This window comes from Lacerta agilis, chromosome 12 (genome assembly GCF_009819535.1).
Source record: "Lacerta agilis isolate rLacAgi1 chromosome 12, rLacAgi1.pri, whole genome shotgun sequence".
Classification (NCBI taxonomy): domain Eukaryota; kingdom Metazoa; phylum Chordata; class Lepidosauria; order Squamata; family Lacertidae; genus Lacerta; species Lacerta agilis.
This window is the reverse complement of record NC_046323.1, coordinates 35,665,096-35,690,376: the sequence shown is the minus strand read 5'-3', so window position 1 is coordinate 35,690,376 and position 25,281 is coordinate 35,665,096. Positions and strand designations below refer to the sequence as shown.

At 41.9% G+C, this 25,281-nt stretch overlaps 1 protein-coding gene across 2 annotated transcripts in view; it reads left to right on the top strand.

The window, feature by feature from the left end:
* PIP4K2A (phosphatidylinositol-5-phosphate 4-kinase type 2 alpha) overlaps positions 1–25,281 on the top strand; it is a 63,289-nt gene that overhangs the window by 13,848 nt on the left and 24,160 nt on the right. Inside the window, exons 2-4 of one of the 2 annotated variants that reach the window (XM_033164937.1) lie at positions 9,691–9,788; positions 11,717–11,813; positions 24,195–24,347. In XM_033164937.1, coding sequence (XP_033020828.1) covers positions 9,691–9,788; positions 11,717–11,813; positions 24,195–24,347 — 348 coding nt within the window. The remainder of the gene's footprint in view (positions 1–9,690; positions 9,789–11,716; positions 11,814–24,194; positions 24,348–25,281) is intronic. The other variant, XM_033164936.1, reaches the window with a different exon arrangement.

Genomic DNA, 25,281 nt, shown 5'->3' with positions numbered 1-25,281 from the left:
TGCAAAAACTGCTAAAAGCTACTATGCTCCAAAATTCCAAGGTTAGAGCCAGGATACAATTCAACAAAATAGGTTCTTAACTTCAAAACTATTAACGGAGATAGGATCTTACAGGTTGAAGAATCAAGCTTATTTTCCATCCCTTATATTCTACAACTTCGCATAAATTTATATTCCCAGAGTGGCTAAGTAGTAAGGCAGTAGGAATCTGAAATGAAAAATGGCTGTCATTATAGCTAATGCTGCTGATTTGTAGCACATGGTTGAAGTAGATGCATTAGTATGTAAAATGCCATATGTACACGTGCCTTAGCTATCATTAGCTATAGTTGGTGTATGCTGTTAGCCAGGAAATCTGTCTTTTGGCTGCATTCTCTAATGCGCTGTAGAATGTATTTTTTGGTAATACCTCCCATTAATATGAAAAGTATGAATCTGGTGGTAGTAGTTCTGCAAGAGGAAAAATGTAATACCAAGTTGTGAGAGCAGCCCAAGCAAGTCCCTTCACTTAACCATTGCTTCCTCTTATTATTGCTCTGTTTGTTCAGTGGTGAGTATTTTCACTTTTTAAATAGCACCTTCTCTCAGTTGCATGTGGCAGGTCTCTTTACATTTTGGCATAATGAAAGGAACTTAGGAGCTTCTAGATATTAGTCCACAGAGGCAAGTAATTTATCTTGAAGGAATTAAAAACCTGTGGCCTTCCAGGTGGTGTTGGACCCCAGCTCCACAGTCAGCCACAGCCAGGAAGGCCAATGGTCAGAGAGGGATAACAGAAGAGCTGCCGCCTGCTATAAGGTGCTGAGAAGCACTTGAAATGGATATATATAATGGAGAACTTGAGTGTTCCTTTTTCCTCAGGAAAAACAAATTCAGTAGCAAGCTCAAGTCTCTCATATGAGAAAGTCTCCATTTGCTGATTTGATATGAAAACACCCAGTACAGTGGTACCTCAGGTTACAGACTTCGCTAATCCAGAAATAGTACCTCGGGTTAAGAGTACAATTTTCCTAGAAAAAGAGGTGCTGGATCTCACCATGAATGCCTCCCTTGTTTTCTTATAATGTCAATGGCACCCACCCGAGAGGGACCGGAACTGAGTTCCAGTGAGTTCCAGCTGAAAGAAAGACCTGAAAATACCTATGTCAAAGTTGGTCCATTAAACATTTAATCTATGTTAAACAGATTCATGAATTTGGGTAGATGAATAGATGAACTGCTGCTCTTCGTGATTTTTTTTTTTATAATTTGGGATTAATTCCCAATTTGCATGCATGCTTTATCTTATGTGGAAGTGGTGGGTTGACAATCCAAAGGTCAGTGGTTCGAATCTGTGTGATGGGGTAAGCTCCTGTTGCTCTGTCTCAGCTTCTGCCAACCTAGAAGTTTGAAAGCATACCATTGTGAGTAGATAAATAGGTACCGCTGCGGCGGGAAGGTAAACAGTGTTTCCGTGCGCTCTGGTTTCTGTCACGGTGTTCCATTGCGCCAGAAGGGGTTTAGCCATGCTGGCCACATGACCCGGAAAAGCTGTCTGTGAATGAACGCTGGCTCCCTCAGCCTGAAAAGTAAGATGAGCGCCGTACCCCATAGTCGCCTTTCACTGGACTTCACTGTCCAGGGGTCCTTTACCTATGTGGAAGTGATAGAAAATGCATGATGGTTGAAGTTGTCTTTACTAGTGGTTAGAGCTGAAAAGCACTGAGAAACCTACTGAATATAAACTCACTCATTTTTATTTGGCAATGCTTTGTGCTGCAGTATACAGCAACAAGTTTAAGATCTGAAGCACTGAGTCATTTGATGAAAGCTACAGAGGAAAGCATACTGCTATTGGTGCTTTCATCTATTTTGTTGAGGGGAGCTCATATTTTTATTGATCCAAGTTTGTTATGATTTCTTTACTTATTCTGTGTGTTCTGTATATGTTTTCCTAAACACATGGATGTTTGTTGCAATTGTTGCTACAAATCCTAAGCATATGCAAAGCTTTGGTTTCAGTTCAAATTCCAGTATTAGTAATTGTTCTGCCTCCTAACCCATGTTTGAATCGGCCTCTCCAAGCAACATAATTGCCGGCAAACTACCTGTACTTGATTTATGCTTGTCTGATAACTCTATTATGCCATTCTATCTGTCTTGTTTTCTGAGGTGTAGGTTCTTGGGGAGGTTTGATCATGCTTGGCTCATTAGTTCACAGCTGTCAGCATTTGCTATTGCTAGCATTTAATTCAAGTGTGCTTCAGGGGTCAAGAATATATAAAGACTGTTGAGCCACTCCGCCACACTGAGTTTCTGAAATCATAGCTTTGAGAATCACCTTCACTTTTTCAATCTGAATGCTAAATTAGGTGATGTACTTAAATGTGGAGTTCTGCAAGTATCCGTTTGTATTTAAGTGGTCTAGAGATGGCAGGCTTTCCAATGCTTATCTTAAAGAGGAAGATAAAATTAAGCAGTTTCCTTTGTGCACTGTTACAAAGATGACAACATTCTCCTCGCTCAGTTGGATAGTACATGTTTCACTTTTGGTGTTCTTCTCGTTATTCTAGCTTGTGTTGGAGAATTTTATTTTTGTCTGTCTGGTTCTTGCCAAAAGGATGTGTATTGATTGCCATCCTTTTTATATAACCCTAAGAACTGCGAGTTGTATGTTCTGCTGATTGCGAAAAATTTGTCACCACAACAGACACAATGGAGTTGGCTTCTTCAAGGAGTTCTGCAGTGCTACAGCTACATGGATTATTAAAGCCTAGTTGCACACAACTACAAATTTGTTCTGTTGAGACTTTTATATGATAAACAAGTTCTATCAACTGGCCTCTACCAAGGCACTGCAAGCACAAATTGCTGTGTGGATTCTTCACTTCGAATCTCTTTAATGGAGGGTGTGTCATTGACAAAAAATGATGTTGTGTGTGCAGTTATTAACCAGCTGTCTTCAACAACTATGAGTGACTGGATGGCTGGAGTAATGTCCAAGTGCTAGCAAATGAAGCAGTGCACACACGGATGCCAATCCTGCTATATATAGGTCTTCCGGGATTGCTCTGTCTACCCACCATAAATCTTTCTGGACTGATCTGTGCTCACAACTGAGAAAGGGAGTAGTTGGCTTCATAGTCAGTAATGTTGTTTAATGTAAGGACATTATGAGCATGAAAACACTGTACTCTCTAAGATATATAATTTTTCTAAACTATTTTTTAATTTTCTATGGATGGCTAAAGTTGGTATAGTTGGCGTCATATGCTCAAAGTGTCTTGCCTTGGTGAACAACCTGGCTGCTGAATTATGCACCAGCTGAAGTTTCTGAACAGTCTTCAGGGGCAGCCTCACATATAACATGTTGCAGTTATCTAACCTAGAGGTTACCAGAACATAGGTGGCAGAAGTTAGGATATCCCTGTCCACTTGGGGTGCTGCTGGGGCACCAGCCGTAGCTGGTACAAGGCACTTCATGCCACTGAGGCCACCTTGAACCTTAAGTGACGTCAGTTGATTGAGAAGTATCCCCAAGCTGTATATCCACTCCTTCAGAGGGAGTGTAACCCCATCAAGAGCAGGCAACCTCCCATCCATCTGGTGTAGGGAATCACCCACTAACAGTGCCTCAGTCTTATCTGGATTGAGTTTCAGTTTATTGGCTCTTATCCAGTCAATTACCGCTGCAAGGCAACTCACTTTCCAGCACATCCCCTGCCACACCTGAGGGCCCTATCCTCAGGAAAGGCTGTGGGGGTTGGAGGCTTGTTTGGAAGAGAGTTGGAGCTGTTGACTCCAATCTTTGACCTGGCCAACTAAAAATTATAGACCTTTGTTAGCTGTTGTAAGGACTCTCAGTGGTTGCTCATGAGGAACCAGGCTGACTCCAAACTTCTACAAACTAAGTTCTTTATTGTGCAGATATTTACAGTGGAGTAACAGTAAAGACTTCCAGCTCATCCCTCCGCAGGGTCCGGGAATGTCTGTTTCCGGTTTTTAGTCCAACATAAGAGGCGCGGGATTCTGAACCCCCGCCTTCCCCTTCCACGTCCTTCCTCCCTACGAAAACGGGGCGCGGGAAAAGGCCCCTGTCCCCCACTTCCTGCTTGGTGCTGAGGCTCTCTGGTGTTGCCACAGCCCCTGCCCCGACTTCCTTTTTCACTATCCCCCCTCCCCACTGGAGGAACGGTCGCTTCCTCCACTCGAGGAAGACGACGAACTGCGCACTGGGGATGGTGGTTCCCTGTATGGCAAATGACCCAGGAATGCTACCTGCCTGGGCGAGGGGGGTTTCCTGACAGCTAGTATGAGCACTATAGGCAAGATCTAGTAAAAGTCTGGAAAGAATATATATATTAAGGCTGAACTTCTAGACACGTTTTTTGCTGGTTTAGTGGGATTTCCTGATTCCCTCCCCCCTTTGTGCCAAGACTGGCAACAGTGACTGTTTGTAATTAGAAAATTGTTGGGCCATTGATTACATAATACTATACTACATAAAAGTATGGTACTTGGAATGCATAGTTATTTCTTTGATCTGGAAGACCTGGATTCTTATCCCATGTCTACTGTGGACTTGGAGTGACCTTCCCGTCGTCAGTGAAGCAGGAACAAAACAAATGTATTGGAAGTAAAATAAGCTTCTTAAATATGAGTAGTCCAAACTTCAAAAGTTGCTTCTTCTAGATATATATACTTCAGATGGTATTTGGATCAGTTCCATGAACTCTGAGTAGTAATAGCCTAGTTCTTTGATCTTAACAGCTGTTTGACAAAGGCTTGTCTTGTCAGTGGTGCAGTGACCTGATACTCAAATTAGACATGTCATGTAGGTCAAAGAGGATTCATTATTACTTTGGCCTAACTGCATCATACTTCAGACTCAGCATTGTGTTTATTTAGCTGACAAGAAGATCAAATATCAATCCAGAAAAAAACAATTTTGTTAACTTCTGTGCTGCATGTTCTCTTTGCAGATTTTGCTTCTGCTGCTCTTTATGTCTCTTTCCCATTTCTGTTAAAGAAGAAGAAGAAGAAAACCAATAATATTGCAGCTGCCATCCTCAAGGCACTTAATTCAGATTAGTTGCACTGTATATGTTGGATTGCTTCTGAAATAAGTGGTTTGAGGATTGTAGTCTCCATTATATTCCCCATGGCACAGACACCATCTGTTCCATTTGCTTCTTGTGGCGGCTTGAGCATAACACATGGATTTCAGCCTTTTTTTCTTACCTTGAGCTAGTGAAGAATACATTGTTTAGTTACTAGTCCTTGTTCATAGTATACTTCCTTCAATTTGTTAGTGAGTAAAAAAACAAAAACCCTTCTTGGTCTCCTAGCTAGAAAGAATGAAAGGTTTAAAAGGATGTTGACATTCGTGGCTGGAGATGGGACACCATGTAACCTCTTAGTTTCTAAGAGCACTTAAATAAACAACTTTTGTGTTTTTGCTCTTGCATGCTATGGCAGAACCCCAGTGGGAACTGCTAATGTGATCCCTGGAGGATTAATAAACATCAAAGCAGGAAATGTTTACTAGATGCTTTAGAAGTATTGCATGTTGAAACTCTTGGTTAAAAGCACATTTGGTCAGTGGTGAAGCCTTAATTTACTGAATTGGAATGACTTAAATGACTTAAAAAGTGGGATACTAACATACATACAGGGAATTTTTGAAAAGCCTTCTATCCATGGGAATGGTGGCAGCAGTGGTTACTTGAGCAATATCTTGTTATAAACTAAGATTATTATCCATAGAACTGGGGGAGGTCCTGTAGTCATAAGAGCTTCTCTCCGTGTTCTCAGCAAGGAATGGATTCTGTGGTTCAACGCCCAACCGCTGTGTGCTTGACATCAATTTCTAACTAGGTCTAGTACAAAACCATTGTAATGGCTATTTAGGTTATTTTCACCCTGTCTTGCAACTTAAAAAAATAATAACCCTCAAGGTAGCTTATGAAACACAATAAACACAACATGGATCTGTGCTGCTTTTTTCTCCTGCAAAAAGTGAGAGGAGGACCCAGGTGGGTAGTTGGTTCCAGGCAGGCTGACTGCCACTGTGGGAAGCTATGAACCTGTTTTCCCTAAGCACCATCACCAGAAGATGCTTCCTTCCTTCTTCTCTTTACCTGCCCCCTCCCAGCATTCTAATTCAGAGACATTTCTGAGCCGGGGGGGGGGGTCTGAATGGAGACTGCACTGGATTGCTTCCAGTCTTATAACTTTCTCTGGCCATATTAACTCAGCTTTGTTAATATAAAGCCAAAGATAGCTAATCTGTGGGTCTCTAGATGATGTTGGACTATAACTCCTATTACCCTGGACCACGGGCTGTGCTTTAAGGATGATGGGAGCTGGTGTCTCAACGGCATTCAGAGAGCCACAGGCTAACTGCTAATTTAGAATGACATTTACAAGCAGGAGTAAGCCACAGCAAGCTTTGAACTTGTACACTTCCATTCTCCCTATCCTCCAGGAAGAGGCGTTTGGAAGCTTCAGTGTGAACCACCATAAGTGAACTTGTGGTTTGTCTGGAGTGAGATACCACGGGGTCAGGTCTGGACACTAAAAGCCAAACCATGACTTAACTCCTGGCCGCATGGCGACAGCAGCAGTAACGAAGCAGCTGTGGTTTTTGCCCCAGTCATGTTTCACTCTTGCTTGTTCACACTTAGCCGTGGTTTGAATTGTCCAGTGAAACTCAGCAGAATTCACTTCCAAGGTTTTGATCATCCTCACAAATCATCATCTGAACTGTCACTTATGTCAGTTTAAATTCTGTATTTTAGAGTTACACCCTACATTCACAATTGTACACTCGGTTACATACGCTTCAGGTTACATACTCCGCTAACCCAGAAATAACGCTTCAGGTTAAGAACGTTGCTTCAGGATAAGAACAGAAATTGTGCTCTGGCGGCGCAGCGGCAGCGGGAGGCCCCATTAGCTAAAGTGGTGCTCCAGGTTAAGAACAGTTTCAGGTTAAGAACGGACCTCTGGAACGAATTAAGTACTTAACCAGAGGTACCACTGTATATGGGGTTGAAACACAGATAGCTAAGAGCGTCTAAAAGATAATAGTTAAAAAGTAATTAAACTACAATAGAATTAAAACAATGTAAAAACAAATCTGTTGAAATGCAGGGAGTAAAAAAAACAACAGCACAGCACTATTAGAAGCCCTTTCCCTTAAAAGCAGTCAGTTTCCCAAAGCCTGCCAGAGCAAGACAAATCTTCACCTGCTGGTGAAAGGACAACAAGAAGGGAGCCAGACTAGCCTCTCCATTAAGGGAATTCCAAAGTCTGGGAGCAGCCACTGAGAAGGACCTACAAGGGTGATGGGACTGAGAGAAGGGCATCACCCTAAGATCTCAGAGCCTGGGCAGGTTCATAAGGGAGAATATGGTCTTTCAGATAGCCTGGGCCTAAGCCATATGAAAATGAAATTGCTGACCACTACCCATTAGATAATGGGTGGGGGAGACTGGTAGTAGAGGTGTGTGGAAACCTCTGGCTTGGAATGTCTAGCCTACTGAATGTAGCCTACTGTACAAAGTTAAGAGTTGCATCTGTTGCTGTCCTCACTTTTGCCTCTGGCCTTGCCAACTTAATTGCCTCTGGGGGCACCCACCACTGTCATGTGACACACACCCAACTGTTGCTTGTGCATGAATTCAACCCTTCGGCTGGAAAATGTTCCCAAACCCTTGTATTGAAAAAAAAGGCAATGTGTGCATGCACGCACACATGCACTCTTCTTGGAACCAGACTGTGATTTGCTTGTTTTAAAAATGAGGAGTTACACTTCCCTATGAAGGAGAGTCAGATTAACTATAGCTATTATAGATCTGTTGGATGTCTTGCACGAACTGCTAGGACTGCTCTGACTTACAACTTTGAAGTAGAAATAAGATTTCCCTTGCTCAGTGTGCATTCGCTTAATACAAAGGGTTTAGGGCAACAATAGATGTTATAGTCTTCTCATCCTAGAAGCTATGTTCTGAATTTTACAAAATAGGGTTTACTTAACATCTGGGCATATGTTATCTAAACATGGAAAAACTTTCCAGACAGTATGCCCAAATTAGATCCTTGAACAGCTGGAGAGTGGTTGCATCTGGATGTCTCAAAAGATTTTAGATTGAAGTAAGAACACAGATTTAGCATTTTTGGCACACTTCAGATAGCTTGGATTCTAAAAGGGATCCCAAAGCATGTGAACTGTAATTTTTTTGAATACAGTTCATAGAACTTACGGTACTTTGTACACTAATAGTTATTATGGTGTGTTACAGTTCTTAATTTATCACAATATTATTATTATTATTACATTCACCCTTTTTTGACTTATCAAGGTGCTTCTGTTGCACCATCCTCAGATGCTGCTGTGGTTCTTGTGGGCAATGGAGACCTGAAAATGTTTACCAGATTGGTTAGTCTGGCCAGGGCTTTTGCACAAATGAAGGCAGAGTTGGGCCACTTAGGCAGAGTTGGGCCACTTGCAAAGGTATTTCTCAGTCCTGCTACCTTGAGATCCTTTTAATTAAGAATCCTGGGATGGGAACCTGGAGCGTTCAGCGCACAAAACATTTGCTTTGCCTCTGAACGAATCATTCTTCCCTAACATACCAAAAATTACCTTTATCACATTCAAGACCATTTCCTTAGGATATAGGAGGGTCCCGTCCCTTATCAAAGTACTCTTTCTGATTTGTAGCAACATAGTACACAGTAACCATTGTTTTTCATGCAAATTGCACTTCACCGGATAAGACAAAACCATCGTTCTGCACTATGGCACAGAATGGTTCAGCTTTGTCTAGCTCCTCCCAGTCTTCAAAGCCAGGCACCAAAAACCTTGAAACAATACAGTAGATTCTTCTTCGGTTTTTGTTGACCATCTCTTTAACTGAAGATGTGATTTTGAGCAAGGCCTGAGAACAAAGGCTCCTCCTCAAAGCTTGCCTCGCTGTGCCTGTCTCCATTGTGTTCAGTTCCAAGCTATCTGTATGCAGTTAGGCAAGCTTCTGTGGCATTCATACCTTCTGTAATTGAGTGTGTCTGCTGGTGGGGGTGTGTGTGTGAATGTCGGTTGCGTATGTGATGTAAAATGTCACTTTAGTAGTAAGGAGGAAAAGTTGGAGGTATGCTGAACAGATATAAAGGGATATGAAAAAAGTTTATTCAGGAAAGGGAAATCATTTTTAAATTTCTTTTATTGGGGGGGGGGAGTGCTAGATCTCCAAATTGTATCTTGGAGTTACAGAGCTGCCGGAATAACGCTGTTGTTAACAGTACCTCATTCCGTTTTTAAACACAACAATCGTAAATTCCCCTGCTTATAAAATTTGTTCTACTGCTGTGGATTTTGGAATAAAGGATCTCCTGGGTTAGGAATGTCAACTGGCTTACCATTTTATTTTAAGCATTAATATGATGCTCAATTATTTGCATTCTAAGCTACATGCATAAAAACAATCCATAGACAATAAACAATTAACGCAACACTACTTTAAAATGCCTGCTGCAAGCCTTAGTCACCCACCTGCACTTCAGCAAAGAGGTTACCTGTCTAATCTCAGCTGGGAGGGAGCTTCATAGACTTGGTCCCACCACTGAAAATATTTTGCTATATCCTGCTCTGCCGTTGGTTTGCCTCGACAAATCTGCTAATTCTATTTTTCTCCTCCCCTCACATAGATCAACGAACTGAGCCATGTTCAGATCCCTGTTATGTTGATGCCAGATGACTTCAAAGCATATTCAAAGATAAAAGTGGACAATCACCTTTTCAACAAGTAAGTGAAGCAGTTAGTAGTTTTTAGTTTGGTTTACAATACGGATTCTGTGATTCAGTCATTTGTAATAAGCTTAGACAATATAGGCATGACCTACTGCATTTTTTGTCATATGGCATACAGTTTTCTCTAAGTATCTTATGTCGAACTGTGACTGCAAACTTACTGGAACATCTGCATGTCAAAAAGTGGTATTTGTTAATGCAGGGATAGCCAACATGGTGCCCTCCAGATGTTGTCGTCTTAACAGGCTGCAGAGGGCGACGGTACTGAAGCGATGGCCCATGGGAACTGCAGCCTCCTTGGCAACAGCGAAGTCAGGAACATAATTGCTCTTTCAGTCTTGACATGCTCTGCAGTGCATCAGGACAACAGAATGGAGGAGGGAGGAAAACACCCTTTCTTGCTCCTTCACATCCTGCTTAAAGGAAGGTAATTCAAGAGGAGAGGAGGTTTAGGCCCATTTGCCTCTAGAGTTTTATAAGGCAAGGCTAGCATAGGTCTCTTCTGGAAGTAAATGGGCAACTGGAGCAGTAGCATAATGAGTGTCTGATGAAATGCCATCAGATGATGAACAGCATCTTCTGTGAAGAGCAGCCCCCATTACAGTGCAGTACAATAGACTTGTCTCACCAGGCATGAAGGCATGAATGTCTCTTTGCTAGGTCTGAGTCCTGCAAATGAGGATGGTGCTCTGTCTGAAGTTGCAGGCTCACCGATGGATCCAGGTTCTGCCCCCAGGCTGAGAACCTGCTTAACCAGGGGAAGCTGATGCTGTCAGTGGAAATCCTTTCCCTTCCTGCATATCAGGGCCTGCCAACAGCTACTAATGCAGGCTTGCCTGGATTAATCATCAAGCAGCTTGCCTGTCACCAACCATGGTGAGGCACTGGTAAGCACTGGCACCTAAGGACCTTGGTTTCATTAAAGGGGCATGCAAGTCTAGCTAGATGAGCTTAAAGCTATCATAACACTCTAGATTTCCATGAGAGCCTACCTGCTGGCCCTGCATAATTCCCTGCAGAGGTTGGAATGGTTGTTTTTGAAATACTAACAGCAAATATCTCTGGCTTTTTGTGCCCCCAAATAGCAGAAGAATGCACTTTAATTTTGCGGGCGTTCATTAGGTGCACCCTCCTCATTTTCCTCTTATAACCAACAGTACTAGAAGCTGACAAAAGAGTGCAGTAAACAGCATCCTAATCACTTAGACTACGGGTATCAAACTTGCAACCTTGGCGTTATCAGCATCACACAGTAACCAACCATGTCATTAGCTTCTCTAGCTCTGTACTGACTGACAGCAGACCTCCAGATTTTAAAGCAGGATTTTTTCCTAGCTCCACCAGGAGATACCAGTGATTGGATGTGGCACATGCAGAGCATGTGTTCTGCCACTGATCTATTAATTACCCCCACTGCCAATGCAAGTTCAGTTTTTGGCATATCCTCTTAAATCAGCCTTCCTGATGTTGCTAGACTACAACTTCCATAATCCCTGCTTATTCATCATGCTGGCTGGGGCTGATGGAAGTTGGGAGGGCACTGGGTTAGTTGAGCTGGAATAGGCCTTTTCCGGAGACTTTGGGTTGCTTATCTCAATCAAAGAAGACAACATTAGGCTAGTTGGACTAAATGTTGGGCACTGTTGTGCTAGGTGTTTTTTTTTTATTGCACATGATACACGCCTCACTTTAGTTCTTGGGCAAAATATAACACATTCAGTTCTTGAGCAAAATATGATGTTCAGTTCAGAGGTTTGTTACATTTCTGTTTAATGCATTTTGATGTAAATTTACAGTGTTCTGTATTATAGTAACTGTTGCTGTTTTGGAAGGTACTTGGTCTTGTAGGGGAGAAAGCTTACTTCTGCAGGTTTATCTTTATAAATTCTTAGCAAGTTGGTTTTTTTAAATCTTCTGTTTCAGAGAAAATATGCCAAGCCATTTCAAATTCAAAGAATATTGTCCAATGGTTTTTCGTAATCTGCGAGAGAGATTTGCAATTGATGATCAGGATTTTCAGGTAGGCTTTCTACCTTAATAAACAATATTGATGATTTCCAGTTTTACAGGCTGCAAGCAGGAGGGGGGAAGTCTAGGCGAAGACCTGATTTGGGATTATTTGATGGTAATTAAGTGCCCATATTTCATGAATGTGCCCTATCACTACGTGTGGTTGGGACTGCCTGATCCACACTTGATACTCGTACATTTAAATTGTGTTGCAGCTGCTATTCCTCCATCAGACCTCTTGCTCATCTTCCTTCCATGCCTGTGGTGATCAGCAGCCCTGACTTTGCCCCACGGCAGGAGGGATAACCTTAGGCAACAGCTGATGGAGCAATGAGGATGAAGACCTGAAGAGCAATATCTACAGTTTCTGTGCCTTGGTGTGTAACCTTAGCAAAACTTTATTAGAGAGATATAAGGAAAGTCCTAATGGCAGTTTTATTGTCGGAAGTAGGTACACTGTGTTCATATCATCTGAAATTTTTGTTGTGTTCCACAAGCTTGTTTGGTGTGGGCTTCCTCAGAAGTCTTCTGAAATCCTAAGTGGGTAACAAATGCTGGCATTGACTCCTTGCCTCATTGTGGAAACGTTCTGCCTTGCTGACATATTTTTACACTTTTCAGTTTGTTTACCTTTCTTTCCATTTGTTTCCTCTCTGTCATTTAATATGGTCTGTGTACAAATACCTGCAGTGATAGACACCGAGAGCTAGTAAAATAAAAATGTATTTAGCTAAACTACAAGGTTAAGCTAAAAGACAAACAAACAGTAATGTTATATAAGTGCTATGAAGAATCTTACAATAAGCTCCTATATGGATCTGTTGATTGCCAAGGTCATTTTCAGAGAACCTGCTCAGCGTGCCTTCCTTGATTGATATTTGATGTTTCTCCAGTTGCCTAAGAGGTTGGGGTTTTAATTTAAAGTATTGCAAAAGGGCCTTCAAGCTAAAGTTGCCCCTGAGGCAACTTGCAAGTGACTTAAACGGAAGGAGTGGGACTCATGTATTTAAATAATCTAAACAATCAATGTACATTTTGTCTTAAGAGCTAAGCAATAAGACGTTCCTACACCATTTCTAACCAGTAGTTAATTACTAGCCCCTCCTGGTTCTATGCAATTGGCATTGCTTATACAGTGGTACCTCTGGTTACAAACTTATTTCGTTCCAGAGGTCCGTTCTTAACCTGGAACTGTTCTTAACCCGAGGTACCACTTTAGCTAATGGGGCCTCCCGCTGCCGCCACACGATTTTTGTTCTCATCCTGAGGTAAAGCTCTTAACCCGAGGTACTACTTCCGCGTTAGTGGAGTCTGTAACTTGAAGTGTTTGTAACCCGAGGTACCACTGTATTAATAAGTAATGGCTGTTCCCCTCCTTTGTTGCAAGATGCAGTACTGTATTAGGAATTTCTGGTTCCAAGTAACATTCAGAGAGGCATTCTCCTCAATAGGGGAAATAACGTTTCATCCGAAAACATCAAGCTAAAATTTTAACAGCTGTAACTTAAATAGAAGCCTTTTATTCTTGAGAAATGTGTTATTCAGCCAGAAGGGAAACACAAGCACATGCTTGCAACTTCTGCTTTGCACCTCCCCCCCCCTTCTGAAATTACCACTTCCTTTTGTTTCACAGTCAGCTGAAGTGCTCTGATAACCACTACCATTCTGACACACAATATAGTATGGCTATGGTAGCATTGCAGATTGAAAAAGGGAGTGCTTGCAAATGCACGCATGCAAGTCAACTTGCTCCATTCTTCCTTTTTGAAGCACTTGAATGTTAACTTTTCTACATATTAAAATATTTTGAGGTGGGGGGAGAAGCTGGATTTGTTTCTAGCCCAATGATGTGCACAGATGGCTTCTGTTAAGGCAGCAGAGATGGTTTACAGAGATGGGAAGTAAGATTGTCTGTCTAACTTGGATATATGCAGCTTCTTTTAACCAGAGCCAGGCTATTTGTCCAGCATTGGCCACTCTGACTTGTCCATAGAAAGTCAGACCATTGGTCCATCTAGGTTAGTCTTTCCTTCAACCTTTTCAGACTCAGGCCCCACTTCTAACCCAAACATGCAATTGGGTACCCATTTCTCAATCTTTTACCATATATTTGCATGGTGTGGTGCTCCTGTTGCATTGCAACCCACCTCGGATTCAGGCCGTAACCCACTTGTGGGTCCCAACCCACTACAGTAGTTGAAACTAGTGGTCCATGCTGACTAGCAGTGACTCTCCAGTGTTTTAGCCACAAGGGACATTTTCAGCCCCATACAAAGATAACAGTGTTTAAACCTGTGTATCACTTCACGGCCTTTGGGCTAAGATCAAGTGTAGTTTGTAGTTTAAACCTGTGACCTTCTTCTACATGTAAGGCTGATGGTCACACAACAGAGCTTGGGTGGCGAATGGATTCTCTCTACACCCATAATTTATAGTAACTCTAATTTCAATTACTTGAAAAATATGGCTTGCAAATGCCAACCAGAATTCATTCTTAGTTATTATCGCTGTTATCGCTGTGTGCAAGATGAACATGGGTGAAATGGCACACTTCCTGGTTTGTTTAATAGGGCATGTCGGTGTAATTAAAACAACTGTTCTCCCCAAATGTCTTTGCTTGGAATCTACAGTACAGTAGATGTCCTTGATAAATTGTTCCAGAGGCTAGGCATAATGTGTTTGTAACATGAACTTTTCAGAGTTAGGACTGCATGTAAGTTGCGACTATTGCACTCAGATCTGAAATCCATTTTATGGAACGCTTGCAAGCACTGAAGTTTCGGAATCACCTCCTGCACTTAAATAAATGAACTGGTGTCTTATTTCCTAACCAGCAGTTCAAATTGTGTGAATTGTTGTGCTTAATCTCTGTATAAGAACAGGGGCATCTGGCTCCAGTTACGCTAAATAGTTTAAGCCCAAATTCACAAATGTCCCAAACTCACTCTCTCGTTTGAAATCCAAGACATTCTGGTCTCAGTTGTGTTTCTTCCAAGTAAGCATGCTTAGGATTGCTTCCTGAATGGTTTTTGAAGGTGCTGCAAAATGTTTGTTTATTGAAAAGTTTATATAACGGGAGAGGGCTAAATGGTCTTGATTTTTAGAATGTGCTTGTTAATGTTCTTCACTCCACTGAGAGACCTAATCAATAGCTGTCAGACCACTGCCATAAAAGTAGGACAGTCATTAGTAGATGACTTTGACCTTTATCAGGCAAAAGGCTTACTGGGTTTAATCAGTTTGCTCACAAAGAAATAGCAAAACATCTGTTTGTTTTTTTAAAAAATCAGCTGCTTCTCAAAACATATTGTGAGTTTCCTGTCTCAATTAAGATACCAGCAAAGGTTTCTCATGATATAAGAGGGTGAACGGTGGTTCTATCATTTTCATCTAGGGACTATATTTTTATCTCTTAAAATCAAGAGTTCACTTATATACTTGAAATAGTTTTGCACTCTCAGCGAACATGTTCAGGGAGCAGAAATCTAACCTTCTCCCCACATAGGCCTACTTGTAAGAGAAATGGAACAAACTGCTGATCTCTACCTTAATACTACCTTTGTGAAATCAGATACTGATATGATGTCCAGCATTTTTCATATTCAAAATACAGTGGTACCTCGGGTTACAAACACTTTGGGTTACAGACTCCGCTAACCCGGAAGTAGTACCTCGGGTTAAGAACTTGACCTCAGGATGAGAACAGAAATCGTGCGGCGGCAGCGCAGCGGCAGGCCCCATTAGCTAAAGTGGTACCTCAGGTTAAGAACGGACCTGCGGAACAAATTAAGTTCGTAACCAGAGGTACCACTGTATGCAAGGCCATTTCTTCAGAGTTGTTGATGTTCTATTTGAGAGTAGAGATCTCCCATTTTAGTACCAAACTTACTGAGATGTTGTGCATTGGGCTCTTAATGTCTTTGATTAGAAAAGGCACTATGTGGGCTTTTAACAATTTTATTACAAAATGCCCATTGATGCCTTGCCATCCATGACATCTTCCATCCATTGTGTAGACTGGGATAGTGCCCGCCAGCATCTCTGCTCTGAGAACACCAAGCTCTGGTCTCCCTTCTGATGATAAACCCACAGTTCTATGATTCATGTTTTGTGCTCGTAATCATATTTTCAGATAGAAAAGTAGCAGCCCTTACATTAAGGAAAACTTGTTTTAAGATTCCCGTTTGAGGATGTGCACTGAAGTTACTTAAAAGGGCCGTTATAAAGATGGCAATGTAAGATCAGAGCATCTACCAAGAATTTTATCCCAGATTTTACCCTGATGCGTCTCACCTCTTGTCAGATACATCATTCTGTTTTTAAATTACAAATAATTGCTGAAACAAAATAAATTCCTTCCAGTAGCACCTTAGAGACCAACTAAGTTTGTTCTTGGTATGAGCTTTCATGTGCATGCACACTTCTTCAGTATCTGAAGAAGTATCTGAAGTGTGCATGCACACGAAAGCTCATACCAAGAACAAACTTAGTTGGTCTCTAAGGTGCTACTGGAAGGAATTTTTTTAATTTTCTATTTTGTTTTGACTATGGCAGACCAACACGACTACCTACCTGTAAATAATTGCTGGTTTGACTTGTATCTGTCATTTCTACTTAACCTTTCTACAAAGTTTTTTTAAAAATAAATAAATAAATCCAATTTTATCTCCATTTCTTCACCTCTGAAGAAAAATATTTCCTCTACTGCATTTTTGTCTAACTCCCTTTTTAGGATCACTTTTGACATACTTAGTATGTAGATTAAATATATTGCGCGATTGCATAAATAATCTTTAGTCTTGTGAAAAGAGCAATTATAATTTAATGATATTAATATGCCAGCGATAGTATAAAATATTGGAGATTAGAGTGGGCTAATTAAATTGACCTTTAAATCCTCCCTACCCTCTTGGAGTCTGTTGCTAATCCCTAAACTCCCATAGTGCAGATAAACTTCAAAGGGAAATGAGGTGGCTTTTCCTCTGTCCCCACTGCTGCTCCTGCTGCTTGAAATTTTCATTGAGAAATGTTAAGGTAGCACATGTCACAGGACGGAAGGCATCTTATAATGCCTTTCTGATTAACCAGCTTGGGCAGGGAAATGCTAATATTTTCTACCAGCTGTGGGGCTTACATAGTAAAGGATTCTTCCTGCTCCCCCCTCCGCTCCCTCCCCACACTATAGGGAAATCGCTAATGTCAGAACTTCAGTTTTTGCTCAGCTCCCAAGCTATATTTCCATCCTGCCTCTTGAGTTTCTTGCTTTTTGCTAGAAACGTGGTTGCTTTCTTCATACACTTTTCTTCTCTTTTGCATACCTCATGCCAAATCTTAACCCACCTGTCTCCCAGTACCCAGCTTGCCTTCTCTGCTTCTGTTACTGTTGTTTCACCACCCTCCTACCCTGGTGATCAAGACTGGCCAGCTGAATTATCTAGACCAGTTGGTGGGAACATTTTCCAGGCTGAGCTCCACATTCCCTTCTGGATAACCTCCTGAGAGCCAGCCGCATGCCAATAGCAGCCAGAGCCAAAAGTGGGCTGTGCGACAAATCTGAATTTTACCTTTATACAATAGGCTAGTTCACACACCTCTCAATCGTCCGAACAAACAAGAGGCATTATCAGAGTTCAAAAGCACACTTCAGCCTGGCAAGAATCTTAGGGTGCAGATTAGGGCCATTGAGGCATGTGGAGGGCCGTTGAAGGACTGTATGTGGCCTCCGGGCCTGTTTCACTACTCCTAATCTAGACCTATTTTAATCTGGCTTCTGGCCTGGGTATGGCACTAAAACAGTCTTGGTTGTCCTGACTGACCGCCTGTATTGGGAGAGATATGTAGGGAATGCTTTCCCATTGATTTTTCTTAAGGAAGTAGCATTGGGGGGCTTCCTCATGGTAGATCTTTAGGGCCCTGCTAGGCTCCACCTTGTCTCTAAATCACTGCTGAGGAGTCGTCTGGGAATTCAGAGTGCAGTGACATATATACAGGTGGTTCCAAGCACACTTTACTCAGTCTGAATCATGGGAAGTTGTGCATCACTGTATTGAGTAGGTGATGGAATGGATGAAGGCTGAATCTGAATCTTGTTAAGGTGGGTGTTGTGGGCAAGTAGTTCCTGAGTGTGGGAATTGAGTAGACAATATATTCTGGATGGGGTAGGGTCCACGTGAAGGAACAGGAAATGGTTGCCTGAAATCCAAGTGGCCTCAGTGACTGCCTTCTCATGCCCACCTCTATCTGGTTTGCCAACTACTGATGTTCCTGGTCTGGGATAACCTGACATCGGTGATTCATGATCTGATAATTTCCTAAAGGACTATGTCACTACTACATCTTGCATCATCGTTTTTGTTGTTGTTGTTGTTATATTGAAATTGTTAGTCACTTTATCTTGCTTGGGGCAACCCACTGTGCCTTACCACCAACCAAACTGTCATTATATGTGGGATGAAACGGGGTTGTATATCATCAATCCTTAAAACACTACACTGCTGATATGAGATATCGAGCCCAATTCAAGGTGTTGGTATTAGCTTGCAAAACCCTAAGTGTCTTGGGATCCAGTATCTAAAAGAGCACCTTACAATTTTTACTGGCCTTGCAATTGGCATGGGAAAACCTGCTCCTGGTCACCCTGTAAGACATGGCCCATGGGATGGTGGCACAGAGCTGGGCCTTTTCTGTGGCAGCTCCCCAGTTCTTGGTTTCCCCTCAGTGTTTGGGCCTTTAACACAAAGGACATAGAATTGAACAGAACAATTGCCATCGCATGCCACACTAACCTTTCTGTTATGTTGATTTTAAGGCCATAATTTTGCCTGGACACTCAAGAGAGGAAGAGCCAGATACAAGAAAATTACTTAATAATAATAATAATAATAATAATAATAATAATAATAATGAAAAACAAATATTTGTTGTTGTTTTTTAAACTGTTGGAAAGAAGCTGTAAATTTCTTTGGGGAAAAATATGCTGGGCATTTTTGGCTTCATCAGGCATATAATGCATTGGATCTAACAAGTGCCTGTACAGCCTCTGGCATGGGACATCTGTTTTGGTTTGTTTGAAGTTGTAAGTGTTAAAGGTCAGTTTAAATTTCATGACCTTCAGCAAATGCTTTTGCTCGACTGTTCTCAGTGCACATGGAAAATCTTTTTATTGACTTCTGCAAATACATCGTGACATTTTCAAGCAAAGGTTGCTAAGAAGGTTGCAGCTATTGAATAGATACAGTATAGTTGTGGGTTTGCCTGCCTTTGCTCCACCCTTTTCATACCTCTTTGGGCCCTGGGAGACCAGGTGGGAGGGGAGCTGGTTGCAGCAGGAGGGGGAGACTCCCTGGTTTCTTCAGCAGTCTGCTTCATCCTTGCCTCTTGCCCTGCTCCTCTCCAGCTTCTGCTTCTGCCCCTGATTCTGCACTGCTCACTGCCACAATCTCTTCCTTCTCACTAAACCCTGTTACCTCTTCTGCTTCTGACACACACACACACACACAGAGGGAGAGTGAGAGAGAGAGAGAAATAAGTAGTGAAAACCTGCAAAAGAGGAGAGCCAGGTCTGAACTTTGTGTGGGTTGAACTTGGACTGGTAATGCATTTGCAGGTAGGTGATGATGGTGATGTTCTCTTAGGAATCATAGAATTGTTGAGTTGGAAGGGAGCCCAGGGGTCATCTAGTCCATGCAGAAACTCAACACATGTTCCTACAACAAAGCTTGTCATCAATACCTTACATACTTTTTTTCTTAACCAGTTTTGGCCATTGTTCTTTTTCTCTGCCCCCCCCCCATTTGGCATCGTATCTAAGACCAGTGACCTGTTTTGGAAACTAACCTCTCCCTTCTCCCCCCATCCCCTTTAAAAGTTAATCCTGAGAATATGTTCCCCTGTTCTAGACAATCTCTCGATTGCTCTGCCCAGCCTGGCCTTAGAACAGATGTGTCAGAATATGGTTGCTTGTAGGCACAACAGTCTTGGCAGATAGTGAAGGCCTTTCCTTTGAAAAGCTGAGACCCCAGAATTTTCAGAGCATGGAACAAAATGTGCACCTATGGTTTCTTTGTTCTGGCTAAGATGTGCTTGGGCAGCAGGGGAAGGAACTTGTGGGAATGGATTCTAGGCAATGCAAAGTCGGGATAAATGTTGGCCTTATAGATCTCATGTGGCAGAAGATCTGTCCCCCTCCCCCTAGATTTTGAAATGCCTTGTTTTTCTAGTGAAAATGCCTAGTGACCAATTTCTTTTAAAACTGCATTACTGTACCTTTATAGGTTGTGCAGAATTGCTGTCTTGTGGTCTACTTTGCTGCTAATGAACCAACTTATTGAGACTTTTATAAGAAAAGTTAAGTGGCCTTAACTGCCTAGAAAAGTTGAAGTGTCAACTTTGGTTTTTTTTTGGGGGGGGGGTGTTTCAGGTTAAGTGAAACTGATGGATAAAGCAAGGTATCTAGTTCTTTTTCTTTTTAAGGCGTTTGGCCACCAGGTTGCTGCCACAATATGCTGTATCTTGTCTAGATGCTTTTTCCTGTGCCAGTTTCATGCCATCAATTGGATATACTCAAGCCTTCAAATTTTGGAATAATTTTTGTTTCCAAGGTGGTGTTATGAAAGATGACATTTGGATCCAAATGTCAAAACCTTCATATATAGAAGACACAAATGGATTTTTGTAGTGGTTTGATGGAAACCAGAATATTAGTTTCAACATGAATTAGGAGAAAGAACTTATTAGATATGTTGGCCAAAGTTGGCAAGATAAGTATATTTAATAGAAAACTCATTGGAATATTCTCATGATATGACAGTTCACATCCCAAGTATGTTTAACTGAATGTACCATATGGTCATTTAAGACATGGGTAGGCAAACCCATTTAAGACACGGGTAGGCAAACTAAGGCCTGGGGGCCAGATCCAGCCCAATCGCCTTCTAAATCCAGCCTGCGGCGGTTTTTACATGAGTAGAATGTGTGCTTTTATTTAGAATGCATCTCTGGGTTATGTCAGGGAACTGTCCCCAATGCAGCACAAGGTGATGGAAGGGCTCTCCGGTGCTACAGAGAGTCCCAGTCCCACTTTGCCAGCAGCTCCTCCTCTAGTAGCGAAAGGAGCAGCAAGACGTCCAGCGAGGAGGGGGAGAGTTCACAGGGGAAAGGGAGTAGAGGCTCTGGGGATGAAAGAGAGACCCAGCACTCCCACAGTCCCGAGGGCGATACAGGGAGAACGCAATTTCCGTCGCCCCAAAGACGTGCGGTGAAAAGAAAGGATGGAAGGCGGGGTTTTCGTATACCAAAACTCTTTTGTTGGGGTCAGAACCGGAAGGGGCCATTCCCGGATTCTGACACCACTTGATACAGACATGAACTTTTTAGCTCTGCACTGTACATAGTTTGCACGATAAAATCTTCAAAGGAAACAGCAGAGTCCTGGCTGCTTACTCATGAGCAACTAACTGAGAACCTTACAGGTTATTTGTGGGGCATAGGAATTCATTCCCCCCCCAAAAAAATAGTCTGGTCCGGCCCCCCACAAGGTCTGAGGGACAGTGGACCGACCCCCTGCTGAAAAATTTTGCTGACCCCTGGTTTAAGAGTTTCAATGAGACACTTCATCTTCTTTTGATTTTTCTGTAGCGAATAATTTCAGTTAGCTATAATTTGAGGACTAAAGCAATCCCAAATGACATATTGAAATCAGCATGGGGGGAAACATCATAATGCAGGTTGTTTTTTTTGTTTTTTAAGGAACTGGATTTCCAGGATTCCTGTGGTTAATACATCATGGCTATTTGTGGAATTGGTAACATTATATACTCTCATGATTTACTGTTCTGTGCTTTTTGGAATATGTTATTAAATGGTTCTGTATTGCTGTATAGGCAATGATCTTTAGGCAAAAGACTGATTCCCAGTTTATTGATAGATCTAGAAAAATAGAAATGTGTAAGAAATGATAAGTATCTATGTCTAATTGGAAAGTGCTTCCATGGGGCCTGCATGTCTTTAATAATCAGCTGTCATCACCACTTCTGATCTCCCTGACTTTGAAACCAAAGAGCTGCAGGATTTCCTGTAAGTAGGGAAGTGGAGCTGGTTACGCACATGGGTGAGACAGATCCTGATCTGGATCCAAGTTAATCAACCAGAAGCTTTCAATCCAGGATATTTTATTATTTGTTGTCCAAGGGTAAAGCAAGTGAGAAATAATAGGTCACCCCTGAAATGAATTAAACCGTATATTCTAACCCAATCCTACACTTGCTGTAGATCCTAGAATTAGTTGTACTAATTGGCATATTATTTATCCCCTGCCCATCTGGCTGGGTCTCCCCAGCCACTCTGGGTGGCTCCCAGCAGAATATTAAAAACACAATAAAATATCAAACATCAAAAACTTCCCTAAACAGGGCAGCCTTCTAAAAGTCAGATAGTTGTTTATTTCCTTGACATCTGATGGGAGGGCATTCCACAGGGCGGGCACCACCACTGAGAAGGCCCTCTGCCTGGTTCCCTGTAACCTCACTTCTCGCAGTGAGGGAACCACCAGAAGGTCCTCAAAGCAGCATCTCAGTGTCCGGGCTGAATGATGGGGGTGGAGACACTCCTTCAGGTATACTGAGTCAAGGCTGTTTAGGGCTTGAACGGTGAGCAACAACACTTTGAATAGTGCTTGGAAATGTACTAAATGCTGGTGGTATGGTGGGGTTTTTTCCTGGAGCTTCCCCAGGCAAAAGCTAAGGCAAAAGCATGCCCATAATGAACCATTTCTATACTGTCTTCAAGGGAGTGGGGTTGGGGACAGCAAGTGACCAATCAGCTAAGGCCATAGGCTTCCTCAGGTGTCATATGTACACAGGATGGTGATACTGAATGTAAATAGTAGATACCGTAATTTTGCCAGCTAGCCGCATTGATCTTGGATCACTGCTATCCTTGGAACACACACACACACACACACACACACACACACACACACGGTTCTTACGTGGTGGTGATTGTTTTTGGAGTGGTGCCAGAACAATTTTCAGGGTTGTGGCTCTTGCTACTTATAAAATCTATGAGTGTTTGTTAGTGGCTTCTATAGTAAATTATTAGTTGATGCTGATAGCCTTTTTGCTGTGTCTATCAATTATTTTTTATTGTTTCATGTTGCTTACTTAAGCCATTCCGACTCCTTCCTGGAATGCAGATTATTGCATATTTAATGATAACAGCACCACTGAAGGGATCTACATGTAAATAAAGATTCGGTTTTAAAAAAACTCTGAGCCTACACTCTTGGCACCATGTTGTGATGGAATAAACCTCCTTTTTCAACACGTCCTCATTCTTTCAGAGTGACGCTGCTTTGGACAAAGTGATGTATCGAGAAAATAAAATGCATTGCGCTGTGCTGCTGTTGTAATTCTTGCTCTTAAAATATACCAAGATTAGATACTTGCTGAGACTAGCACCATTTGACTAGCACAGTATTAAATTGCAAAGCTCGAACCTGTATTGTATTGTATTGAAAATGAATGTCTTGCAGAAAAACCAGCGCATCTGTTTATCCAATGCTTGCTTTTGTGCTTTTTTAAAAGCATATATTAAATTTCAGCTTGCATTATATATGACGAGAGCGGTAGATTTCTGTTCATTGCCAGTAATGTAGCAGGCAGGTGGCAGTGGGTAAATTTCAGAAATGCTTAAACTTTTTTCTTTCTAGCAACCACAGGGATTGATTAAATAGTGTTGTCTTGGAAGAAAATTCAAGAAACAAATATTGTTTGGATGCAACAATGCAGAACAAAAGGCACTTCAGTTCACTTAACTCTTGGCATGTAGGTCATGACATTAACTAGTGAATTTAAGCTGGAGTTGAGGCAAAAATGCATTTTGTCCACACTCTCTGCACTGCAAAATAAAGCCCCCTTTGGCAACTTTTCTGGAGTGGCACAAAAACAGAAAGTGTTTGTGTAGCCCATATCTACCCTTGATGCCACCCCTTATAAAATTCTTCCTCTCTCCACCATCCCAGTACAGTATCATTCTGGAGCACCAGTTGCTTTGCTACTTTTTTGCTGACAAACTGGCACAAAAATAAACTTCTGGAGGTCTTTTATGGAAACATTTCTCTCCCCACCCCCTGCCAGCAATGTCCTTTCTGAACATTCAGTGCAGCCCTGATTTAAATCTGCTGCTAGTAAACCACATTCCCGAGGGTTTTTTGTACCATAATAGTTCTGCTTTAAGGATATTACAGTACTGCTAAATTGATTCCCCACCTTAACCTTTTCCCCAGGTGCCCATGTTTTGACAATGGTACGATCCAGCTAGACATCTTATGTTTTAATTAACGTCTTGTTCTGATGCTTTCCCCACCCCCACCCCTCCTTTTTTAAAACGACAGAATTCTCTGACAAGAAGTTGTCCCCTTGCTAATGATTCCCAAGCTCGGAGTGGTGCCCGATTTCACACCTCTTACGACAAAAGATACGTCATCAAAACCATAACAAGTGAAGATGTAGCAGAAATGCACAATATACTGAAGAAATATCACCAGGTAATTAATTGCTTGTTTTAAGGGGGTGGGCTTATGAGGAGAAACACATTGACTGAAGTTTATATAATGCAGGAAATGGAAGTTTTAAACTAGAGTTGGTTTGCCACTGTATTTTCAGTTGAAACAACACTTTAGTACATAAATTTTAAACATTATTAGTGCCAGGGACTAGCAGTTCGAAAGCACGTCAAAGTGCAAGTAGATAAATAGGTACCACGCTGGCAGGAAAGTAAATGGCGTTTCCGTGTGCTGCTCTGGTTTCACCAGAAGCAGCTTAGTCATGCTGGCCACATGACCCGGAAAAACTGTCTGTGGAAGCAGACAAACACTGGCTCCCACAGCCAGTAAAGTGAGATGAGTGCCGCAACCCCAGAGTTGTTCGCGACTGGACTTAACTGTCAGGGGTCCCTTTACCTTTACCTTTGTTACATTAAAACAAACAACACTAGACATTTTTGAAGTCTGCATCAAAGAATCCCGTCTAGTTTTTCACCACCAGAGGAAAACTTTAAGTGGTGGCACCAAGATTTTGGTGGCGATGCCTCAATTATTGAATTCTCCCCCCTGGAAGTACAGCTGGCACCAACATTGATAGCATTTTGATGCCAGATTAACGCCTGTCTGTTTACCCAGTCATTTATGGGATGTTAACCAGCTGCTGCAGTTGATGTGTTGGAGTATTTCATTTGTATTACAATCTGCTCTTATTTTGTTTGGGTTGTTTTAAAATTGTTTTAAGTGTTAACTTAGCCTACCTTGGAACCAAATGATGGGGCTGGGTATAAAATGTTCTTAATAAAATCAGTAATGATAACTGGCTTGCTATAGTTGGAAATATTCCCCTCATAATAGCATCAACATTTATTTGCTTGAGTGTTTTGTCTTTCAACTTCCTCTGTCCAATTTTTTTTCTGTGCCTACATGATACACTTTA